This window comes from Otolemur garnettii, unplaced genomic scaffold, assembly GCF_000181295.1.
Source record: "Otolemur garnettii isolate 467f Iridium unplaced genomic scaffold, OtoGar3 scaffold00051, whole genome shotgun sequence".
NCBI classification, from domain to species: Eukaryota; Metazoa; Chordata; class Mammalia; order Primates; family Galagidae; genus Otolemur; species Otolemur garnettii.
Genome location: NW_003852446.1, coordinates 4071617 through 4085683, shown reverse-complemented (window position 1 = coordinate 4085683; position 14067 = coordinate 4071617). Strand labels below are relative to the sequence as shown.

General features: G+C 37.8%; 1 protein-coding gene across 1 annotated transcript in view; it reads right to left on the bottom strand.

Annotated features, from left to right (window-relative positions):
* Nucleotides 1-14067, bottom strand: part of CDKL5 (cyclin dependent kinase like 5) — a 198420-nt gene that overhangs the window by 10121 nt on the left and 174232 nt on the right. The window contains exons 16-17 of the mRNA XM_003791877.3: nucleotides 11909-12032; nucleotides 6452-6551 (exon numbers count right to left, since the gene is read on the bottom strand). Of these exons, the coding sequence (XP_003791925.1) occupies nucleotides 6452-6551; nucleotides 11909-12032 (224 nt within the window). The remainder of the gene's footprint in view (nucleotides 1-6451; nucleotides 6552-11908; nucleotides 12033-14067) is intronic.

Genomic DNA, 14067 nt, shown 5'->3' with positions numbered 1-14067 from the left:
AAACCTCAACCCTTAAAGCATTCCCATGCTGTTAGTTTTAGTCGCTGTAAGAGAGAGCAGTTAAATTGGGCTGTACCAGGAATTGCTGTCGTATCCTCATTCCATATTGCAGTTAGGTTATGAACCAGTTCAATAAAATAAAAATTTCTTCTGCTGGGAAGATGATCCAAACACTGTATTTGGTAGTCTCAAAGAAGTCTAGTAGGCATTGAAGGGTAGCAAAGTGGGAAAGTATGGTTTGGATCACATTCCTAAACCATTGCCCGTAAATTTGGGTCTAACATTATGTACTAGGAAAATGATGGAAATTTGTGCCACAAATTGCAGATGAATGCAACTGGTCTATTCACTAATTTTGGTGAACATAAGAGAGTAATGTCAAATGCCAAGCAAAACCCTGGCTTTGAACTGAGTGACCAGCAAAAGCTAGAGCCAGGCAAGGAAAGAGCAAGTCACCAACTAATAGAAGCTGTTTTTTCATGGAGCCTGCTAGCTCATTCAATTTGGTCAATTCAACTTGGCTTCAAAAAAACAAACTGCAAACCAAGTGTTAACAAACTCTGTGAGCCAAATGCAAAGACATTTGTTAATTGTAAATGTTAATTTAATTCTTTACAGGAAATACAGGATTTTATGAATGCTGTCTGCCAACAATTGGCTAATCAGGCAATATACAAACCAGGCTTTCACTAGTTTGTTTAATAGACTTTATGCTTCAACTTCCTTAACTGATTCAGAAAATCCAGAATGGAAAAGAATTTATATCACAATGAATTTATGGAACTGGCTCAGGTACTTAACTAGCATTTAGAGAATATGACCCCATGAAAATAAGACATGCTGTTGTCATCAGTAAAACAAGTTTTACTGGAGCAGTTTTCAGGGCTACCATACGTAAAAATGGGTACCATGGGTGGAGTGACTACAGGAAGCTTTTTCAAAGAAGAACTATGCTTTAAATGATTCTTTGAATTAAAAAGAGGAAAGAGGGATTTCTTGATGCTTGGATTCTCCCCGTTGGTGGAATCTGTCTGCAATATAAGATATAAATAAACTAATTGCAAAAAAAAAAGGTATATAAGGTGCTCTTATTGAAACTAGTAGCCCTTGGAAGCTCTCAAATTGCTAAATATTAACCATCGCTAAAAGAGTCTCTGTGCTATGCATCTATAGAGGCTCTGTGTGATTTCTCACCTGGAAATGAAGACATCAATAATGTAAATTCAAAACAAGCACAAATTTCTTCTAAGTATATAATGTGGTCATGATCAATAACTCTACTAGGAATGCCTAGAGATCTACAGGCATCTACTCACATAAAGCTTACAAAATATTTAAGAATTTACTTCTTATTAAAAACCATGATTATTAGAATTGTGTTTAAAGAGCTATTGGTAAATGTCAACCTTTTTCTAATTGGTAGAGGACTTCGCCAACTTAAAAAAAATCTACCATGTAATTTGCCTATTAGGTCAAAAAACAAACAAAAAAAGATCTCACTGCTTCATTTGACTAGCCTTAAAAAAAAAAAAAAGATACCTCAAACCTTTTTGAATTTGGTGCACATCACTAGAAAGAGGACTATCACTATGGTGGGATACTAATGTTGAATAAGAAGCCTTGTTCTATACTGCGGGAAAAATTTACCCAATGTAAAATATCTGCCAAAATTCAGAATACTGGTTTTCAAAGGGCAGAAACAGAAATTTCAATCTTTAAATTGAAGTATCATCACAAGTTGAGATGCTAACTAGGATACAATTACCAAGTTGGCAAAGTCACCATATGCTCTGAGGGCTTATGTAACTCCCTGGGTATGTAACTGAAGCCAGATTTCCCAAGGCAGCTTCCAGATTTGCTTGAGTCAAAGCAAGCACCTTTACAACATAGAATTCTTTTTGGCACCATTTTCCTGTTTTAGATCTCTCAATCCTCAGAGAACTAGAATGTACACGAAGGTAAGTAGATCATCTTTTAAGGGTTTGTATATGAAGACATTCAAGTGATATCCCACAAATTTTCCTGGTCCAATGGTGGGAACCCCAAGGGAGAGTTTTACTTGCATTGCTGAAGAAGCCAGGAGAGAGCTCCCAGAGGCTCTCCACAGAGGTGAGCCCCTGCTACGGACTGAGCCTGGGCTTGGTATTTAGGAAAACCCAATTCTAGTTCTCCCAGTTGATTGTGTGATTATGGGCAGGTCACAACTTGCTTGGGCTCAGATCCTATACTAGTGAAATGAAAAAGTTAAACAAGATTTAGGATTGTCAGCTTTAAAATGTCATACTGCTCTATGTGCACTGGGCATCGGATTTTAATATTTTTGTAATCTTATGCAAAGGCCACAATGCCTTAAATCTTTCAAAGTTTGTTTTACTTAGCTTCTTTTTGCTGAGTTCTAGAAAGTAAAAAATAATTAACTTTAATTATGTTTAAATGCTCATTCAAAAAAGGCAGTGTTAGCCCAATGCCAGGCTTCAGAGGCTGAGGCCTGGCAGGCTGTACTGAGCATTCTTTGGAAATCTGAAGCTAGATCCCAAAGCCTTAGTTTTTTTCTTTTAATTAAAATGCAGAGGTACAAACAACTTTTGGTTTGGAAGGTTTATGGCAATATGACCCATGCAAAGATATTTGGCAGTTACTTTATATATAAAAAAATAATACTTATGAAAACCTAAAAAAAAGTAAGTTTAAGTGGAGAGGATGTTAGAGAATAGCAATTATCCTATTTGCCCTAATCTATACTATTTCAATTTCTTTTTCTTTCTTTCTTTTTTTTTGCAGTTTTTTGCCGGGGCTGGGTTTGAAACTGCCACCTCTGGCATATGGAGCCAGTGCCTTACTCCTTTGAGCCACAGGTGCCGCCCTCTTTTTTTTTTTTTTTTTTTTTTTTGAGACAGAGTCTTACTTTGTCACCCTCAGCAGAGTGCTGTGGCATCATAGCTCGTAGCAACCTCCAACTCTTGGGCTCAAGCGATTCTCTTGCCTCAATCTCCCAAGTAGTTGGGACTATAGGCGTCTGCCACAACGTCTGGCTATTTTTTCAGATAAGGGGTCTCATTCTTGCTCAGGCTGGTCTCGAACCTGTGAGCTCACGGTAATCCACCTACCTTGGCCTCCCAGAGTGCTAGGATTACAGGCGTGAGCAACTACGACTGGCCTATTTCAATTTCTAAAATTTAAACTAAATCCTAAAAAAAGTCAGTCAACATGTAGAGACTCTAATGATGCCACAGAGAGCTGGGGACTTTAGGTTTAATGTTGGTTTAAGGCAGACTAACATCAAAATCTAAATCTGTACACAAAACCCCCATATAATCCCTTGATTCTTCCCACTTCTTATAACTTAATCATCCAAGAATGGCTGTAGACCTGTGGTTAAGAACAAAAATCACAATATAAAAATAACAATGGTCAGGAGGAGGTAGTCAAAGTTTACTGTTAATAAGAGATAAATATGTTCTATGACAATGATAAAAGTTTTACTTTATTAGCACTTTAAATATTTTAAGTGTCTCTATGTTAAATCAAGGTCTGTTTGTATGAGTGGCATTTTAATTTGACATTCTGCTTTAAGTGAGCTTCAGGTGGAGATACAAAGAGTTTTAAAAAGAAAAATCAACACTTGGCTCAGTGCCAGTAGCTCAGCTGCTGGGGCGCCAGTCATATGCACTGGGGCTGGCGGGTTCGAACCTGGCCCGGGCCTGCCAAACAATGACAACTATAACAAAAAACAGCCGGGTGCCTGCAGTCCCAGCTGCTTGGGAGCCTGAGGCAGGAGAATCGCTTAAGCCCCAGAGTTCGAGGTTGCTGTGAGCTGTGATGCCACAACACTCTATGGAGGGCGACATAGTGAGACTCTGTCTCAAAAAAAAGAAAAAAGCAACACTTTATGGCCAGCACAGTAGCTCACATCCTAAGGCAGGATGATTATGTGAGCCTAGGAGTTCAAGACCAGCCTAGAATATAGAGAGACCCTGTCTCTACCCAAAAAACTTTTTAAAAATTAGCCAGGCATGGTGGTATGTGTGTGCATGTATTCCTAGCTACATGGGAGAATGAGGCAGGAAGATCACTGTTCTCCAGGAGTTGGAGGCTACAGCAAGCTATGATCATACCATGGCACTCCAGCCTAGGTGACAGAGGAAGACCTTGAAGATAATAAAGTTTATGTAGTCTGTTGGTGGGATTGCAAACTAATACAGCCTCTTTGGAAAAAAGTACGGAGAATCCTCAAAGAACTGAAAGTACACCTTCCATGTGATCTTGTAATCCCACTACTAGGTATCTACCCAGAAGAAAATAAATCATTTTACCATATGGACATCTGCACTAGAATGTTTATCAGAGCTCAATTCACAATCATCAAGACGTGGAATCAACCAAAGTGCCCATCAACCCATGAATGAATTAATAAACTGTGGTAGATGTACACTATAGAGTACTATTCAGCCATAAAAAGATGGAGACTTTACATCTTTTGTATTAACCTGGATTGAGTTTGAGAACATTCTCCTTAGTAAGGTATCACAAGAATAGAAAAGCAAGTATCCAATATACTCAATACTAAAATGAAACCAGTAGATGAACAAATATATGCCCACACAAGAGAAAAACACAATTAAACTCAAGCTGAGAGGGGAGGAGGGAGGAAGGAAGGGGGGGAAAGGAAGGAGAGAAGAGGATTGGGGTGCTTTCACCCAACTGGCACAGTGCAAGGGTATACGGCACACCTCCTGGGGGAGGGGCTCAACTTAGACTTTATGTAACAAATGCTAACAATATAACCTAATTATATCTTCACATTAATCTGAAATTGAAAAAAATAAAGTTTGTGCGGTAACACACATATTGTGTATGTGTCTGTGATGATATACTGTTAAGAGCCAGAATACAAAGTTATATTAGAAAGATTACTATTATTTAAAACAAATTAAAAAAAAAACACATATCTTCTCTCCACAAATATGTATAGGCTAAAAAGCTAGGGGGAAATATACCAAAATCTTAATACTAGCTACAGAGGGTGGTAAGATTATAAACAATCTTTTTATTTTCCTCAGTTTTTCTATAATGAGCTTGTATTTATGTTATGTGTATAATGAAATACATAAATTTAACAAGCAAGTGAAAGAATGACCTAGAAAGGTATTCCAGGAAGGTTTTTGTTAACATTTCTAGAATATCTGTGAGATAAAAATCCTTACTTCAGGTTATCAAATACTTTGTTCCAATCATCTATCTAATCTTTACTAGAATTACATATTGGAAAGGGCCACAGAGACACTGCGTCTAATTTACTCATTTTGCAGATGAAATCAACGAAGGCCATCCAAACAGGCCATTCTGATTATGTCTTTGCTCCTCTTAAAATAAGTGAGAGTAAATCATGTGTGCAGTACAACCAGAATGAAAACCATTGGCTAACCCAATCTTGTCTCGTCTCAAAGGTGTCATAATGCAAAGAGCAGGCAGGCCTCATCTGGGTGAAGAACTGCTGCTATCCTGGAGGCCTGGTTTCCTCAAGTCACTAACCAGCAGGATCCTTGCTTACGGTGATTCAGTGAAGTGATGCGTGGGGTCTCATGGAGCCAGACCTTTGTTCAGGCAAATGGCTCCCAGGAGATAAGGCACATTCCATCTCACAGTGTGATCAAAGGGCAAATATGTTTTCCTTCTAAAGCAAGCCCTGAAATTCCAGATACGATCTTTTCTATGTGACTACACAGGCCAGAAACATGCTTGTCAACACAGGAGTTCTATAAGGAATGATGATTATTTATGAATTTTAAGATTTCCTTTTTTCAGACAGAGCCTCAAGCTATCCCCCTGGGTAGAGTGCTGTGGCATCACAGCTTACAGCAACCTCCAACTCCTGGGCTCAAGCGAGTCTCCTGCCTCTGTCTCCCAAGTAGCTGGAACCACAGGCGACCACCACAATGCCTGGCTATTTTTTTTGGTTGCAGCCATCATTGTTGTTTGGTGGGCCTGGGCTGGATTTGAACTCGCCACCTTAGGTGTATGTGGCTGGCGCCTTAGCCACTTGAGCCGCAGGTGCCGAGCCGAATTTCAAGATTTAAATGCAAACCAAAGTCATTTCCTAAGTTTTTGTATACCTTTAGCCTCCTACCCCCAGAGAGAAACAAATCCTGCATCTTCATGGTTTTTATATGAATATAAATCCACACAGAAAAGAGGTTTACTGAGACCAGCTTAAAGTGTTCTCTCTCTTCCAAATTCAATTTTTTTCTATTCCTGGAGATTCTCTGGATTCTAGAAATGGCTGTGTGATAGGAGGGTAGTTGTACAGAATTTCAGGAAGAGACTTATACAGGCCATGCATGTCAAGTCTCAATAAGAAAATAATCAACTTTGCTGTGAACGAAGTGTAAAGTAACCACACAGTAATGGAGAAATATATGTCATTATATATAGAAATTGGCCATCTACTTACTGTTTGAGATTTCTTTTTTTTCTTTTTCATGGATCTGAAAAAACCTTGTTTCTCCTTCTCCTTGAGTTGTTCAGAATGACTAATATTTTCAGGACTTTTCCTAAATGAGAAGACATTTTTATCATATTGATCTTTCAATCATTCTCTTGATATTGTGTGACAAATATAATGAACACTGAAAATGCATGACACCAGGTTCCAATAGCCATGAGGAATCAAGCATATAGGTAAAGATCCTCTAAAAAGCACAGGAGGAACTGAGTCTAATCAGCCACGGTTAACGATTACCCTTTGGCACAGGCTCACTCAAAATAGCAATTTGAGCATCATTACAAATGATCTGTAACTGCTGCAGGACCATTTTCATGCTGTTGAAAACCTCAGAATTAGAGATTCTGAAAAGCACATGGCTTAAAGGATGCCTTTTCCATAACTCTCCAAGAGAAAGAACAGAAACATTTTCAATACCATCTTTTTCTATTTACCTTTTAAAAATCAGCTCAACAAGTTTATTATTTAGTGGCTTGCCAAGACATTGAACATAAAAATCAATGTTACTACAGAAACATTATAAGATTGCCTGAAACTAGAAAAGTCCTATTTATTAATTCTTTTATCTATTTATTAAACCTAAATAAAAATAGTTAAGAAAATATGTAAATAGGAGAAAAGCTTTAATACAAAGCACTTATGAAGAAAAAAAAGCTTCTGAAGGGGGCAGGACACAATTATAAGAGGGACTTTACCTAACAAACACAGCAATGTAACCTGGTTCTTTGCACTCTCAATGCTTTCCCAACAATTAAAAAAAAAGCTTCTGAAAATATTGACATTAAGCTTACACCACTGACACCACCCAGTGTTTTAATAAAAATAGAAGACATTAAAAGACGTGAAAGAGAACACCGTGGCCTGAAGTTGCCACTTGTATGTTAAAAGAGAACCTATATGGCTTAATTGAATTTACAGTCTTTAAAAAGCCTCGCAACCAGTGTTATCCTGGAAAAATGCACATTTCCATGGACTCTTTTAAATTTGAATAGCTTTATGGCTGCCGAAAGTCACTTTCTCAAACTCTGAGTTTCTTCTATCAGCTATTCCCTAAAATAAAGAGTGGCAAAAATGTTAAAAGTGACAGAGGTAATTAATATTTATGGCTTTAAATACCCAGCAGTGATAAAGTTACTAGAATAGCTAAGAAAATATGAGCAGAGCAGCACTCTGCCTTTATTTAATTAAATATGTGTGGAAGCAGACTATTACACATCCACACGACAGAAAAACACCATGAAGCTGCCAGGTGCAGTGGCTCAGACCTATAATCCCAGAGCTTTGGGAGGCTGAGGCAGGAGGATCACTTGAGGCCAAGACTTTGAGATCAGCTTGAGCAACACAGTGAGACTCCTGTCTCCACAAAAATAGAAAAAATTGTCGTGAGGGGTGGGGGGAGCAAAAGAAGAGAGCTGATTCATCAGTGGCACTACAGGAACTCTCTGGAGTCTCATGCCAGCAATATTAGTAAGGATGACCTGATAGAGACTCGGCTAAATCTCAACATTCCAACTGTGCCTCTATTTCTTTTCAAAACAACCGTTTCAGGTTTTTACACATATGCATGTTAAATTCTACTCAAACTAACCATAAAAAAGACAGAAACAGTGGTCCCAGCAACTCAAGAGACTGAGATGGGAAGATTGCATAAGCCCACACATTGGAGGTTATAGTAAGCTATGATGGGGCCAATGCACTCTAGGCTGGGTGCCAGAGTGAGACCCCCATCTTAAAAAAAAAAAAGAAAAAGGAAAAAAAGAAAACACTGAAGCTTTCTTAAAAAAAATTATATCTTCAGAAAATATCCCCTAATATACAGGAATATTTGAACTATAATATTAAGTGAAAAGAGCAGGATTTTAACTAGATTTTGATGACAGTCTTTCTAAACATCTTTTTTATTTCCCTTTTTTAGCTGTATACATTAATGCAAACATGGGGTACAGTGTAGTGTTTTCATATACAATTTGAAATATTTTCATCAAACTGGTTAACAAAGGCTTTGTGTCATTTACTTAGTTATTGTGTTAAAACACTTGGTCTTTTAAAGCAAAGAAGCTGCCTATTTTATTTTTTTGGCCAGGGCTGGGTTTGAACCTGCCACCTCTGGCATACGGGGCTGGCGTCCTACTCCTTTGAGCCATAGGTGCCACCCAAGCTGCCTACTTTTTAAATATATGCTCTACATGGATATCTAGGATATGTATGATTTTCCCACTGGGGGCTTGAGGAAAGATCACCCTTCTCCCACCACCCAAAGCATGCTGTACTGTTACCTGGGACTATTTCTTGCACTGACAACCTCAGTGCCAATTGCTATAACTGGGCACAAAAGGAGAATAAATAGGTTCTGAGCGAAGGTGGAGGTGTCACATTATTGGTAAAGATGATGAATCTGAATGCATTAACTCTATTTTTCTTGTTCTGAGGCATTTTTGCTCATCTCCCGGTTCTCAAGTAGGTTCTAGATAGCTGAGATGGCCAGAATAACAGCTCTGGATATGTTACAATATCTATTTATTGTCTTAAAATTTGACATAGTAGCTTGATTTTTTCCATTGCAAGAAATGTGTACAATGTACAAATATTTTCTTCTCAAAGGAAATCGGAAGTACCACTATCAAGGAGAAACAGACTGCCCTTAGGTTAGTGATAATTTAAGAAAAGGAATTCACTATGTTACCATCACAAGAGTCATTCAGCTTTTGGTAACACTTATCAAATGTGCATTTCTCTCCAGGATAAAGAAGATGATTAAACCAATTAGATATCTTGTTCAAGAAAAAAAAATCAGGACGAGTCAAGTTTAATTAGAGATTTAGAGGCCAGGCATGGTGGCTCACTCCTCTAATCCCACCACTTTGGGAGGACTGCTTGAGCTCAAGAGTTCAAGACCAACCTAAGCAAGAGTGAGACCCTGTCTCCACTAAAACCAGAAAAAACTAGGTGGGCATCATTGTGGGCAACTGTAGTTCCAGCTACTCAGGAGGCTGAGGTAAGAGGATTGCCTCAGCCAGTGGTTCTCAACCTTCCAAATGCAGCGCCCCTTTAATACAGTTCCTGTGGGTCATGACCCACAGGTTGAGAACTGCTGGCCTAAGCCCAGGAGTTTGAGGTTGCTGTGAGCGATGATGATGCCACAGCACTCTACTCAGTGTGACAGGGTAAGACTCTTAAAAAAAAAATTAATGACTTAGACTAAGTTAGATGTCATGCAGGAGGGAGCTGTGTCAGCATTGTCATGAGGGGTAGGGGGAGCAAAAGAAAAGAACCGATTCATCACTGGCACTATAGGGACTCTCTGGAGTCTCATGACAGCAATACTAATAAGGATGACCCGACGGAGACTTGGCTAAAGCTCAACATCTCAACTGTGTCTCTGTTTCTTTTCAATTTCAGGACACATATCCATGTCTAAATAAGTTCTACTCCAATTGACTATAAGAAAGAAAGAATACACTACTAATTCTGTCTATTCTACTTAATTTTCATCTGATCTACCTAATTTTCACAGGTCTAAGGTAATCTATAACTGAAGTGGCTCTTTTAAAATCACTTCATTATGCGATGAAGAAGAGAAAACCAATTTCTTCTGTACCTCTATATTCTCGCAACTTAGACACTATTCTCATGGCTTCTCAAAGCCATACCTGAAAATGGTCAACAGTGGTATCTAAAAGAAGCTATCCTGTGCTCCAAGGTTAATGCATAGATCTTTTCTGTGTACTAGGGAGCACAAAACACTAACTTGGAGGAAGAACACACATAAGTTTATCAGCACAGTTAAGTGGAAGACAAACACTTGACAAATGATACGGAAATGACATGACATTAATGATAATACCGTAGCACTAACATTAATGCGTCCTTATGAAGCCAGGTACTGTTTTAGGTGCTTTTTATATATTACCTCATTTAATCATCACAGGAAGCTTATGAGGGAGGTGCTATTCTTAGCTCTATTTTACAGATAAAGAAATTGAGGGACAAAGTCACAGGGCTACAAGTTGCGATGAATCAAAATACTTATTTCCAGAGTCTATACTTAGTCACTAATTTGACGACTGTGTCATTTTATAAGTAAGGCAATGGATGTTTACGGTTTTATAAAAGGCATTGTTATTATTGTTTTAAGAATAATCAAGTAATCACTATAGGGCACAATGACACTTAAATCTTGATGTAACCCAGCCAACAGGGTCCAAACTGTGAAAGCACATAGGGTTAGGAGTACTGACATGAAGCCCTTCTGTGACTTCTGGCAACAGACACCGACATGAACTCTGAAAGACTGGCCTTATTCTAAATTCAGTGTATTACAGTGATGTCTCTTTTATTCTTTTGATGGAGAACTTAGTAAAGTTCTATGAAGTAAACCTAAACACTCTTCTGAGCTAGATTCTGGGCAGCTGAGAATAAAAAGTCTACATTATTACTATTTTTTTAAAGTCCTTACTCACCAGACAGATCTCTTCATGGAACCTGATACATATTATAATTCTCTTCCTAAATTTTTGTTAGACATGACACAAAAAGATTAAAAAAAAAAAAAAAAAGGAAAGTTGCCATGTTATGTGAACTTCTCACTACCAATACCCTTATATGATATCACAAAGGGCTGTTCTCTTATTTCTGTCTTTTTTATGCTGAATTAAAAAGTCAGGCAGTCCTATGATTTATCCTATAAGGGTATATGTGAATCTTTCTAAATGTGGAATATAAATGTCTTAACACAACAACTATGAGAATGACATGAAGGCTATGTTGGCCAATCGGATGAAAGTATTTCAAATTGCATATGGAAACAACACACTGTACCCCATGATAGTATTAATGTACACAACTATGATTTAATAAAAAAAAATAAAATAAAAAGTCAGGTAGTATAGAGGTGCAAAGCATCAGCTTTCGGGGCAGAGCCCATTTAGGTCCAAATCCTGGCTCCCTTCTCTATGCTGCTGGCTGTCCAGCAGCAGGCAGGTTCCCTGATGTTTCTAAGCTTCAGTTCAGTTGCCTTATCTATGGAATGGGATTGAGACAATGTGCACACAGTGCTAAGCCAAGTGTCCGCACATGGTTCCATGTCAACAAAAAAAGACTGCAAAAGTCACCACTCATGTCAAAAGAATGCAATGAAAGAGGTATCAGGTGTTTAATGATTCAGGAGATCTTTTTCTCTTAGATAATATTTAATATAAATGCTGAATTTGCAAAAAGTTCACCTTTTCCTTATCCAATAATGACAATAAAAATAATGACAAATCACCTTTTACTTATCCAATAATCTCCCTTGAGAAAGAAAGGCCTACCAGGAGAAAGAATGCTAAAAAGTTCATCCAGAATTTCTTTGAACTCTTAAATCTACAATTAGAAAAAAGAAGAATAAAAACAAACCAAAACACTCACCATGGATCGAATGCTGGTTGTCTTTTAGAGTGGTTGGTTCCAGAACTGCTCTCTGATGGTAGGGAGGAAACTCTGGATGACACATTATTTTCATGAAAAGAATTGTCTGGACGTGGAGATGGCACTGAATAAGGATAAAGTCAGTCATTAATGTACTCTTTTGGTCAAGGCAGTTCTCAAATTATTCTATTATATTTTCTAATACAAATAAAACAGATAAGTAAAAATCCTCATCTGTACTTCACATAACTTGGTCAAGGCAGTTCTCAAATTATTCTATTATATTTTCTAATACAAATAAAGCAGATAAGTAAAAATCCTCATCTGTACTTCACATAACTTGTGTTTTCTGAGCGTGTAGCCATTCATTCCAGGGAACATTCTCCCTCCCCTACCACTTCTGACATAATCTGGAAGGATTAGTTAATACCAGGTAATATGTGTTCAAAACAGAAACCTGACCTGTCAGCTGATAAAGTGAAGAATGTTTAGCCTATTTTCAAGTATGAATTTTGCAGCCATTACCACCACCACTTGCCATTGTTTTGACATTCTTTGAAGCTAAGGCTTTCTTATCATAGACCAACTATATAAAACATATTCTTAGCCTAAAGTAATTCTTAACAATATGTGTGCTGGAACATACCAACTATAGTTTAAGGGTAAGCCACATGAGTGTCACTCATATTTTTTAAACTAAATTACAAAGAAATGTGGTTATTTCTACAAAAATATTATTTACCTTTACATTTTTATTTCAAGAATGAACAGAAAGACAAAATACAATGTATGTAGCTAGGCTAGGCTGTGGCTGCTGTCTATAATCCAGTACTTTGGGAGGCTGAGGCAGGAGGATTGCTTGACCCTAAGACTTTGAGACCAGCCTGGGCAATAAGATCATAACTCTATAAAAAACAAAAATTAGCTAGGTGTGGTGGTACACACTGTCAGCTACTTGGGAGGCTCAGGCAGGAAGATCACTTGAGCCTACGAGTCTGAGGTTGTAGTGAGCTATGACTCTAACTCAGGCAACAGAGACAGACCCCATCTCAAAAAAAAAAAAAAAAATGAGAGTAATTACTTTTCTGCTTTGGGGAGTTGCCTGCTAACTTTTTCTGCCAATTTCTAAGCTTGGTCATAATCAAAAGATACTGCAAATTTTATCACAAAAGGAATGGAAATATCTTGATATAAAGATTGTAGATCAAGATAAATGACACCATTTCACTTGATTCTTGACCAGTAGGAATGAAAACAGAAGCATTTTGGAAACATCTGTCATTTCAATGATATCATTAAATCTTCCCCTAGGACTTAATAATATCATTGAAATGACAGATGTCTGTGGATGTTTCATCTATTTAAATATTTTCTTTCTATTTCTGAACTTTTTAAAATAAAAATGTTCTATTTGCCAAACCCTGAATTCGATCATGAAATAGACAAATGAGGTGTTTCTCTGACATTAGCCAATTTAATTCATTTGCAATCAAAACAAAACTATTTCCAAGGGTCAAAGACTAATTTACATCTCATTAGCATTTTATATTAAAGTATATTCTCTACTCATTTGTAGAAATGATATACATATGATACCTTTTGGAAATAAACTTACATTGGTAGAAGAAAAGGCTTTTGCCCATGTTCACTATAATATTTTTTATCAATTATTTTTAATCTGAGTTAAAAGTTTAGCCCCAAAAGATTCTAAAGTCATCATGGTTATCAGAAAAAAACCATTAAGAGGCATATTCACTGTGTTACGCTGGTTCCAAAGGGGTGGAAGGTAGTGGAGCAGCCTAATCATTCAATACGCATTTAGTCATGAATGATACTTCTATGTGTTTAATTAGCTTGAGTTTCCAATTAAAATGACCAAGCAGTTCTCCATGCCCCCATCAATAGCCACCCTAAATTCCTATCCCTTTCCAGCCATCCTCCTAAAACAATGGAAATAATGAGAAGTCAGGCAACGTGGGCGTATGAGGCCACAAAGGCCATGGTGACTCTTCTGGACTTTGCACGGCTGAGCCTCCTGACCCTGGGGCCTTGCTCCCACCCTGTGGACTTGTTGTCCATTTCCCCACCAGGGTACTACGATTCCCAAGGGTTCTGGTCTATTACTGCATAGTTACCCAAAGGGGTTGCCTTTCTCTGCC